This window comes from Lytechinus variegatus, chromosome 1, assembly GCF_018143015.1.
Source record: "Lytechinus variegatus isolate NC3 chromosome 1, Lvar_3.0, whole genome shotgun sequence".
Lineage (NCBI taxonomy): Eukaryota > Metazoa > Echinodermata > Echinoidea > Temnopleuroida > Toxopneustidae > Lytechinus > Lytechinus variegatus.
In genome coordinates, this window is record NC_054740.1 from 16,831,608 (window position 1) to 16,843,694 (window position 12,087).

General features: G+C 38.3%; 1 protein-coding gene across 1 annotated transcript in view; it reads left to right on the top strand.

Annotated features, from left to right (window-relative positions):
* The first annotated feature begins 295 nt into the window (after positions 1–295).
* LOC121407447 (phosphoglucomutase-2-like) overlaps positions 296–12,087 on the top strand; it is a 33,129-nt gene continuing 21,337 nt past the window's right edge. The window contains exons 1-2 of the mRNA XM_041598523.1: positions 296–444; positions 11,864–11,963. Of these exons, the coding sequence (XP_041454457.1) occupies positions 373–444; positions 11,864–11,963 (172 nt within the window). The 5' untranslated portion in view covers positions 296–372. The remainder of the gene's footprint in view (positions 445–11,863; positions 11,964–12,087) is intronic.

Below are 12,087 nucleotides of genomic sequence, written 5' to 3' on the forward strand. Positions count from 1 at the left end.
CACGCCAATACTTTTAAGGGGTACATTTTCGGAATATAGAAATTACATGTTTAGGGTGCTTTTCGAGACCCCATGGTCGCGCATGGTATCCACTCGTGAATGGAAGTGGCCCCCCGGGGTCCATGCTAAAAGTACTAGTACCGGTAATAAGTACCAGATCCGCCGCTACACACAGGCCCTACGTACGTACGTACGTGCGCTGCAATCCACTGCCAAATTTGCATCATTATAACACGTGTACCGTAACCGAGTAATTGTGTATACGTAGTACGTATATATATAGATAGATATAGATGTTTGACTGTAGCTCATTTGAATCTCATCACACGATCGACCGCGAAGCAAATTTGTGCAAATCTACAATCACTCACAATGGCAGAGCACGTCGATACTGGTAATGCTGACCTGGACAAAGCTATAAAACAATGGTTGGAATGGGATAAAGTAAGTAATCGTAATTCATTTCATAAATTATTTTTTTTAACATGAGTTAGGCTTATGTCAGCTTATGTCAGTGTCTCACTGTTATTTTAGCAACCCATCTCGCACATCCATCCCGGTGCGCGGCGCGGGGCGGGTTAAGCACAAGTGTAATGGCAAGCGATTGCGAATGTCTCGAAGACAGAAATTTGTTGTTAGTGCCTAGTGGGAGTGTGTGTATGAAAAACATAAATGTGTATTGAGTTAGAGGTATTGGCCGCGGCCGGGTTATAATATGATGATGATTTGATGAGGGGGGGGGGGGGGTCCAGCCGTGATTAGCCTGGAGGCGTCTGGGGACTGAAGTTTAATACTCTACGTATATCACTCCCCTAACTTGGCCTAACACCTGGATTTGCTTTACATGCCTCTCCGTGGTGGCCAGGATTACCCGTGTTGAACCTAGACCTAAATCACCAATTTTATTTTTCGCCCAAAGTTATGTACATGGGCAAGTTTTATGTTTACTCCCAGTTTTTAATTTTTTTTGTAATTTTCATTAAATAAAACGTATTAAAATTGCAAGAAGTTAAGAGCAAGAGCGTTCACATACCCCGTCTGTTTACGTCGCCATTTTTATTTCTTTTGTTATTGATACCTAGATACATGCGGTAACATCACGCGTGCAGTTGTTGTTGTTGTTATTTTGAATAGGCAATCTAGTCAGTTTTGACTATTGTCGCCTTATAAATATGCTTTTCTTTTTTTCCAAAAAATGATAATTTCTTTGTTCAAATTATGTCAGTTTGAAAAATAAAAGAAAGAAAGGTAAGAAAAGTTCCCAGGAAATTGTGCAAGACCACCTCTCCTGCCCTGTATTAGTACGTTATCCTGACAAGCCCGCTCGAGGTGCATTTCGAGGGCGTCTCAGGAGTACAAAAAAATTGTATTCCCTATGTCTCTCAAACGTGAGCAGGGGGCGCTCTATCCAATACCTCGTGGAACTTGATTTAAATTCCGCAGGTGCAAATTTATGTCAAATCGATCGGAACCATATCAACATTATTATTTTTTTTTAAACGAAAACATTTATAGTAGAGTAAATACTGACATTTAAGGGCCATGTGATAAAGTGAAAGTGACAATAAAGGTGCACACATAGATTAATTCGGTGAAAACATCATAAAGAATTACCCCCGAAAAATTATGAATAATTATAAAAACTTTGCTCAGCAAGGTATTCTGGTCACGAAAGTAATAATTTGCTGAAGTTTAGAACTCTTTACTCTTGACTACACCCTGTTAAGATGGTTGCCATCCGGGCAGCCAATTTGAAATCTATGAGTCCTTTTGAAATATCTGATTAGAGCACTTTGTGTCTTAAGTGTGAGATTCTCCACTTTACGTTCCGCATCAGGGATATTGTTAACATTTAATTCAGCAAGTAATAGGGCTCGTTGAATAATAAATTTAGGGCAAACATATAAGAAATGGTATATCGTTTCTCTTTCATTACAAAATTCACACAATCCAGTCGTGTGTCTTCCCTTCTTAAAAAGGAAGTCATTTAAACCCAAACCTCCCAAACGTAATCTGTGGATCATTTTTTCACCTCTTTTATCTGTGCAGAGATAATCAAAGGGAGTTTTTTCGGAGACAGCTTTCTGGTATTTTTTTAATTCTGAAGTTGACTTGTCCCATCTCTTCTGCCATTCCTTTCTTGCAAGAACTCTTACAATCTTTTTTGTTTCTTGGATATTCAAACCATTATTAATCTCTATTTCTTGTTTTAGGGCTGCCTTTGCATAGAAGTCAGCCGTTTCGTTTCCACTAACTCCACAGTGAGATGGAATCCACTCAATGCAAATTAATATACCTTTATATTTTAGACAAGTAGCGGTAATTATGATTTCTCTAACGAAATTATCCTCATTGTTTTCCTTCACCGCTTCAATAGCACTCAAAGAATCGGTAAAAATTACCACTTTATTATAAACGTTCAAATTTTCCAACCACTGCAGTGCCAAGACTATGGCGACCAATTCCGTTCTATACGATGAAGTAAAATTTTGCATTCTTTTACTTTCGATTACCCGCATAGCAGGCACGTAAAAACAAGCAGAGGCATTGCCGTGCGCCGGGTCTCTAGAACCATCAGTGTAAATATGGAGATTCTCTTTCCAAGTTGTATTAATATACTCCACAGTTGTGTTGTATTGATAAAAAATGTTGTCACTTTTGGACACAAGCTCATGCAGCTTCAATGACACTTCTGGTGGAGAGAGATGCCAAGGAGGCATGGGAGTATAAGACTGAAAAGATTCAGTTGTGTAGAGTATCTCATCTTCCAAAACTCTTAATCCAAAAGGTTTTCGTGCTCTCTTATTTTTTTCGTATTCAAATTGCCAACAGTTCTTCAATGATGATTGGAGTGGATGTTTGGCGTTTTGTCTTATTTTTGCTTTGTAAACCTTGCTAAGCATATATCTTCTCAGATCAAGTGGTAATTCACCAGTATCTACCTGTAAGGATTCCAGGGAGGTGCCCGGTAACGCCCCTGTGCACAGTTTTAAAGCCTGGTATTGAATTGTCAACAAGAAGTTCTTCACATGATCATGAGCTGAATCATATGCTTCTGCTGCATAATCCAACAATGGCCTGATGACCACTTTATAAAAATTCAAAAGGCTTTTATAACTACTTCCCCACTTTGTTCCCACTAGTCTTTTCATTATATTTATTTTCTTTTTTGCTCTTGTTACAATCATATTTATATGTGGTCTCCATGTTAACTTTCTATCTAGTAATACTCCTAAAAATGAATGTTCGTCCTTTTGTGGTAAGGGGACCTCATCTAAATCAATCTGTACACATTTGTTAGTGTTACTAAAAAGCAAAGTAACAGATTTTTCTTTAGAAAGGGTAAAACCCCATCTGTTGAACCACTCATTTAGGATATTCACATAGGTTTGTACTTTTCTTTTTAGAAAATCAATGTTTTTTCCACTTTTCCATATAACACAGTCGTCTGCGTATATAGAAATACTGACAGATTCATCCATTGGTATGTCCGACAACATTAAATTGAAAAGGACGGGACTTAGGGAACTACCCTGCGGTAGCCCTTCATCTATGTCCTGTATACCTGAAAGGTACTTATTTGCCCGGACCTGGAAAGAGCGCCCGCTTAAATAGTTCCATAAGAACTTAACTATGTTGCCTTGGAAACCAAGTTCATTAAGTTTATATATCAAGCCTTCTCCATGTCAAAGAAAACGGCCAGGGTATGTTCTTTATTCCCAATACTTTTTTGAATGTCATTTTCAAGTTGAGTTATATTGTCCTTAGTGCTTCTTGCCTTTCTAAAAGCACTGTGGCAAGATGGCAATAAACTATGCTTTTCCGTAAACCATACCATTCTTTCTTTGATGATTTTCTCAATTATTTTAATGAAACAGTCATTAAGAGCGATAGGCCTGTAGGAAGAAACGTCTGTAGCTTCCTTATGTGGTTTCAATATTGGGACTATGACGCAATGCTTACACTGGAGGGGAACAATTCCTGTTTCCCATATGTTATTGATTATAGCTAACATTATACCTTTCCCTTTGTGTGAGAGATTTTTATATACTTCATACCCAACGCCATCTTTACCTGGAGAAGACTCTTTACATTTTTTAAAAGATATACTCAATTCGTACATGGTAAAGGGTTCATTAAGGACACAACATTCCTTAGCATCACCAAAAGATGATATGATATCCTCACATTTTTTAACAATATCTATTTGTTCAGGGGTAAAAACTTTGCCCTTAAAACTATCGTTTATGTTTTTAAAGTGGTTGGCGAAGGTATCCGCAACGTCATTGCCAGTAACAACGGAACTATTCTCTCTCATGAGAACAATGTTTTTCCTGGGCGAAATACCATCATTATTGATCCTTTTAATCATATTCCAGATCTCGGATAAAGGGGTAAAACGATCAATGGCTTGACAGTACTTTTCCCAGTAAACCCTTTTGGCTTGCCTTAAAGTTTTCTGGGCAATAGATCTTTTCTTCTTAAAATCCTCCAATAAATCTGGAGGGGGTATTACATAACTTTTCAATTTGCTCCTTGCTCTATTTCTCTCTTTTATTCTATAGGAACAATCTATATTCCACCATGGTACTGGGTTTTTCTTGATATACTTGGCAGCTCGATGTCCTTTCAAATTTTCCAGGGTAATCTTAATTGATTCCATGAAAGTATCGAACTCTATGACCTTGTCTTCTTTCTCTAAGGTATTCCATTGCTCATCAGTTTGCCGCCTAAATTCATCCCAATTTACATTCTTTGTGGATAAAATTGAACTGATTGAATGGGAGTGGTCGATCTTTGTTTGCGTACCATTCCCTTTCAGTATGTTCAACTCACTTAACAATGGATAATGGTCACTTCCAAAACTATTATTCAGGACCTGCCACGTTGCTTTGTTTGCTGTACTGGGAGGGGCTAATGTTAGATCCAAACAAGAAAATTTACCTGTGTGGTAGTCTACTCTAGTGGCACTTCCATCATTTAAGAAAACAAGATTTCTCTCGTTTGCAAAATCTTCCACTACTTTACCATTTGCATCTGTTTTTTTACTGCCCCATAATGTATTATGAGCATTAAAGTCTCCCAATATTACAAAGTTTTTTCCCCTCACATTCTTGAAAAGTTCATTCAGCGAGTCTGTGCTAAGTTTGCTACAGGGGTTATAGAAATTAACTACATTTAAAACCTCATCATCCAATAAAATTTCTAATGATATTATCTCCAGATCATCGTGTTTAAAAACACTTTTGTAGTTTAGTGAAGAATGGACGTATATAGCGCAACCCCCTCGGGACCCTCCTTTTCTATTCCTATATTCACATACATAGTCTGGTATCTGCATGACTCTCCCCTCTTCTAACCAAGTTTCTTGTACACAAATAATTTCTAAGGGTCTTTTTTGTTGATTCAAAAATCTAATTAACTCATCCCCGTGGCATTCAAGACCCTGTGCATTCCACTGGAGAATGCTGAATGCCACGAGGGTGATCAGACTAGTAGAATAGGCTGCGAATTGACTGTAAATCAACGTCTGAGGGATGTAAACCCAGAGTATCTTTCAAAATATGTGTTATTTCATCAAATGGATTACAGTCAGGCTTTGTTACTATTCTGATTAGTCTAATTATGAAAGAAATAAGTGTGATGTCTGAAGCACCTTTCAAGAAATTACTATGCGTTTGTCCTACATTCTCAGACATTTTACCTGTCACCTCTGTTTTGGTAGAAAATTGTGAATCCGAGACGATTTCCATTTCGGTTTGATCAGAATCTGCATTTCCTTTCTGAGTGTTTACTTTATTGATTGGATTTGTTACTTTTATTATTTCTGCCTTGTTTACAAGATGTTTTCCCTGCTTAATTTCCTCATTTTGTTCAGAGCGTAGTCTCACTGCTTGTGCATATGAGATATGATTTTGTATTTTAATTTGCTGCACTTCTTGTGCTTCTTTTGAGGCCTCACAACCTTTATAAGCAGCCGAATGGTTACCATTGCAATTTACACATTTGAAGTGTTGTCGCTCCAGCTCGCAATTTTCTACCGAATGTCCTAGGCCACATCTGGGGCACCTTTCCTTAGCACTACACCCACTAGCTAAATGCCCGTATCTTTGGCATTTAAAGCACCTGGGTGCTGGTGGAATATATTCCTTGACTCTTATTTTCTGGAAGCAAAATTCAACATGCTCTGGAACTTGGGGGGTAGAGAAGAACAATATTACGGTCTTTAGGGGCTTCAAATCACCCTCAATTCTCTTTTTCATTCTCTCAACCTTCACTACTCTGCTAATTTCTAGCTCCTTCAGAATATCTTCCTCAGAGGTTTCTAGAGAAATTCCAAATATGACCCCTTTCGAGGCGTGGGTTTTTTCCTCTATTTTGACCGGAATATTGCCAATCTCTGGTATCTGAGTTAAGGCTTTACGTTGCTTCTCATTTTTACACTTTACTAAGAGACCCTTCCCACCACGTACAAACTTAATGAAGTCAGGGGGAGACCTGCAAGCCTTTCCAATATCCTTCTTGACAGTCAGTTCATTAACTACACTAAGGTTTTTATTTCTCTCAATGGGTACTAAGAGTACCTTTAGGTGGTCTGCTTTTGTGGCATTTATTCCTATTTTGAAAGGAGTTGACGGCGGTGTGCCAAAGTCGGTATCCGCTGCCAACTCTTCCACATCACTCAAACTTCCCTCTCTCAATCTTTTTTTTGCTAATTTTAGCTTCCTTATAACTTGAAATCCCCCTCTTCTGGGGGCTTACGCTGAGCTAGATTCTCCACCATTGTGGTTTGGCGGGAAATTCAAAGTGCAAAGTGCATAAAAGGCCCAAAAATGACAGCTTACCTACTGCAATCCGGAATTTCCTCAAAATAGCAATTGCAAAAAACCAAAGGACTAAATCCAAATTCCTATAAATCCAAAATCCTATATATATCCAAAATGAAAAGAAAATGAAAAGGAAGCAACATAGCACAACATAGCACAACTCGCTTGAGCACGTCTTTTTTTTTTTTTTTTTTTTTTTTTTTTTGCTGCAACTTAGATTTAAAAAATATTTGCATTTGCCAATTAAAATCACGTTTCGTAAAATATTTGTTTCGGTTGATAAATATAAAGTAATTTATATGATATTTATTGATTAAAACAAATATTTTGCGATTCCTGATATCTATCAGCAGATGCAAGTATTTTTTTAATCCAAGTTGGCAGCTCTACTGCCAACTTGGATTAAACGAGTGTACAGAAAGATCACTCTGAGTGTGATGTCACGGAGGGGAATTTAAGAGGTGCCCAGATATAATACAGAAATGCTATGCAGAGAGAGAAAGATGATTTTACAAATTTTTTTCAAAGCAACTCAAATCAAACAAATAGGAATCATATGTACAAATCTTTACTTTCCCTGTACCCTAAGGGCACTAGTATTCAACCCGTTTGGAGAGTTTTCTCAAATATTTAGAATATGGAATTTACCTTAATTTCAGACCTGTCTTATTTCCAAGAGCAAATGCTGGTTATTTTTTTCTTCAACCCGTTGACTGTGCGCGGGCGATCAAATTATACGGCGATGGTTTTTAGCACTAGTATTCAACCTAGCGATGAAAGATGGCCCTGTCTCTCAATCTGCCCTTGTCCCATCTGACTATGGACTAGACCATTTGAGATGACACCAAACATGGAACTATCATCATCCGTTAAAGTACAGTCCACCAGGTTGGTGTATCATCGTACTTGTAGAATTGTGCAGGAGTATGTACAGTGCTGTGGAAGATCTATTCTACGTACGTGCTGTAAAAAAAAAAAAAGAATCAGTGCAGTCTTTATAGCGCAATTGGATTTTCTGCACCTCAGGCTTGAAGCTGGCTACTGAAGTGCAGTTAACTGTAATGGCAGGGAGAATATTCCACAATCTAATGGCATCATGAATAAAAGTTTTCTGATAAGTAACAGTGCGAACATGTGGGACGTGTAACCTATCTGATGACCACAAAGCGAAGTGGAAGTAGCAGCCTGGTTGAAGTAATGTACCTTTGGTACATCAACAATTGTGTTTACCAAGCCATAAACCATCACCACCTTGAACTGGGCTCTTTCTTCAAGGGTGGACCACTGCAGCTGTCGTAGCATATCAGTGACACTACTAGTGGGATGATGGTCTCCCATGGTGAATCTAGCATATCGTCGCTGCACCATCTCCAGCTTCCGGGTGTTTAGACCAAAAGCTTCAGTCTCTGTATTTTGGTTGTTCCGCTGAACTGCGTTGGCTCCACTCACCATACATAGACTGAAGTGGTTGGGGGTCCGTGGCTACAGACAACGTATAGTGAACTAGCGTTTTATAGATCGCGATTTAAAACTGTTTTTTGGGCGAAATTTAATTATGAAATTCAGGGAAATACAAATAATTTAAGTAATTGCATACCTTGGACCGGATTTATTGATAAAAAAAATCCACTGGATGATTGAGAAATCTGTCATCTAAGCCATTTTCTCCTGACCTGACGGTTTATCTTGCAAGTTGCCATCTTGAATGACGTCATTATCGTTAATGTCTCGATATATCGCGATTATAACTATTATCGTTTGTCTTCGTGAGTGTATCGTATCGTATTATTGCCTTGTAGGTGTGCTGGTGGAATGCAATATCGATATCACATTCGTACATTGTTGACGCCCTCTCCGCGTTCGTTTGTAAATATTTCATAGTTTGGCTGCCATTTTGACCTGTTTTCCTGTGTCGTACCCAACTAAACATCGGTAAAGTATAATTTTCATGCATTTTCATCTATATCGTTTAAATTTTTGTAAAATTGAATATTTAAATATTAAGAATGTTTAGTTTAAATATCCTTAGATTGTAACCTCGACGTGTAAAAGAACCTCAAACTTTGGACTCTGGTCGGACAAAGGTGCTGGGGTTATAACAAATGGGAGCCCACACGGACGCTTTACCGTCGGTGAATGGGGATTACCGTAAAATGTCAGAAATTGTTGAATAAATCCCCAGAAACGACGGTTATTCCTGTCTACCGGGTGTTGTGCTTGGTGAAGGGGTCCCACACTTCACATCCACATTCCAGGACAGGTCTGAGGAGAGATTTGTAACATAGAACCTTGACGCTTCTTGCGCATGAGTGCAGGTTACGTTGCAAGAAGGCACATGTAGAGTTGGCCTTCTTGGTGACCATGCTAATATGGTGGTTCCACTTCATGTTCTGATGAATATGAACACCAAGGTATTTTGCAGAGCTGACCTTTTGTAAAGGTTGATCATGAATGGAGTATGTCATGTTTAGTGGTTTCCGCTTGTTGGTTAATGAGATAGTTTGACACTTCTGAGGATTGAATTTCATAGGCCAGTCTGACTCCCACTTCTGCAAGGAGTCAAGATCCTCTTGAAGTTTGTTGGCATCATCCTGAGATTGGATCTTGCAGTATAGTAGGCAGTCATCGGCAAACAGTTTGGTTGTTGTCTGAGATGAAATGCAATCAGGCAGATCATTGATGTAGAGTAGAAACAGGAGAGGGCCAAGGATAGTATTTGAGGTAGATCCATTGATGACTACTTTTGTTCTGTTGTGGAGGAAGTCTTGAATGAGTTGGGTGATACATGAACGTTGCTTACGGAATCCATATTGAGCATCTGTTATAATGTTATTACTATACAGGTGATCCATAATAGAGCTGCAGAGAACATGTTCTAGGACTTTGCACGAGATAGATGTCAGAGATATAGGTCTGTAGTTCTCTGGATTACTCCTATCTCCTTTCTTGAACACGGGAGCAACATTTGCCATTCTTCAGTTATCTGGGATAATGCCTTGATGGATAGATGCTTTGAAGAGTATCGTAAGCGCTGGGGTGATCTCATTAGCAAGTGTTTTCAGTAATCTGGCAGAAATTCCATCTGGGCCTGTTGCTTTATGAGGATCAAGTCCGGATAACAGCTAATTGACACCAGTTGAAGAAATGTCAATTTCACCTATGGATGGAGGAGAACTATCACCTTTATCAGGGATGTTGGTGAGACACTCATCCTTCGTAAAGACTGATGCAAACTGTTGATTCAGAGTGTTTGACTTTGAGGTGCAGTCAGATTGGATGATTCCATTTGATGACTTCAACGGAGCAACACCAGTTGTATCACACTTCTTACTCTTGATAAATGACCAGAATCGCTTTGGGTTGCTCTTCGAGTCAGGAGATATGTTATTCCTGATGTAGTCATTATATGCAGATCTTGACTCTTTCTTTAGGGCTCTGTATTTCTCGAAATCTTCCTCGGTACCTGTTTGGCTCCTTGCCCTTGCATACTGGCGCTTCTTTCTTCTTGACAAGCGCTTCACTTTAGTGTTTATCCAAGGCTGGTTGTAGCGCACAGACAACATTTTTGATGGCACATGTTAATCTTGGATATCAAGAAGATTAGATTTTATGGACAACCACATATCAGAGATAGGGCTGTCAGAGTTAAATCTGGATGTAAAGGACTGGCTGAAGGATATGCATTTCTCTTTCATCTGACGGACTTCTGCTTGTTTCCAGAGGTAAATCTTTCGCTTAACAGGTTTAGTCCATTGAGGTGTGATGCAGGAATACACCATTACAATATCATGGTCTCCTAGACCAGGGAGTGGTTTGCATTCAGTTACCAAGGAAGGCCGATTAGTCATGAAGAGATCGAGTATGTTCTCATTCTTTGTTGTAAAATCAACCATCTGTTGGAGGTTACAACTATGAATCATTTCAATGAAGCGTCCACTTAGCTGTGCAGGGGTCCGTTGACTGTCTGAAGTTAGGGTTTCCCAGTCAATTCCTGGTAAGTTAAGATCTCCACCGATCCAAATGATATAGTTCTTATTTTGCTCACAAATACGCTCAAAGAGAGAGCAAACTGCTTCTAAGTACGAAGTATCACTGGAAGGAGGTCGATACAGGGCACCAATCACAAGAGATTTGTGTCCACTCAGTGATACTTTGATGAAGACAAAGCCAGAGACTTACATATATCTAGATCTAGTTTAGCAATCCAAACCATTTTGAAATTCGCTCTCTTTCATCACTAAGTTGAATACTAGTGCAATTCAGTGCAAAAGGTCATCGCCGCAGAATTCGATCTTCCAAAGTTTTGACACAAAAGTAAATATGAAGGCATACGTGCATAGTACACAAAAGGCACTGTCTTGTTTACTACACCGGGACCGAATAATAATGAATACTCAAAAACATGAGTTGACTAGGATCTAGATCTAGACGGTAGACCTAGTCTTGAGGACTCCATGATGATTTTTGAAAAAAATATTTTTACATGAACTTCTTCATCATGGAGTCTTGACACTCTTCCCATACATGCATAAGAGACTGACCAAAACAAAGATGGATTTTGCTAGGAAATCCATCTTTTAAGATAAAAATCACGTAAGTCATGGTGATTTTATTTATTCTTACACCTTACAGTGTAAAGAGAACATTTTTAGCAAGAAATTTTTGAAACCTTCCTCATCATTAGGCGTAGGAAGGTTTAAAAAATTTCTTACTAAAAATGTTGAAAATTGAAGGTTTCTTACTAGTCCGATCTCTTGTAGATTATGTTTATTGTAAACATGTTCAGTTTGTTCCTAGGAACTTTGTAACATACATGTACGATATCTATGTTTTACTTTGAAACAGAATGAATAAATAAACAAAATGTTATTAATAGGGAATATGTTTGGCATGATTCCATATACATGTATTTAATACCATACTTATTTTAAACATTATTTTTTTATTCTTGCACAATGACATTGATTCTTGCACATTGCATAGAGAAGCAAACAAAAAATCAAAGCAAGTTTTTCCCGATGTTTTTTTTTCTTCAGAATATGGCAACCAGACAGGAAGTCACTGAACTTTTGAATGACCACAACGTCGCAGAGTTGCAAGAGAGGTTTGGGACAAGAATCCAGTTTGGAACTGCCGGTACTGTAAAATAGAAATTATATTAATTTTCTTCTTTGCAAATTAAAATTGAAATAGATATATTAGTATTCAGCCTATGCAAATACAAAATAAAGATATAGTTTGATAAAAGCATTGAAGTGGG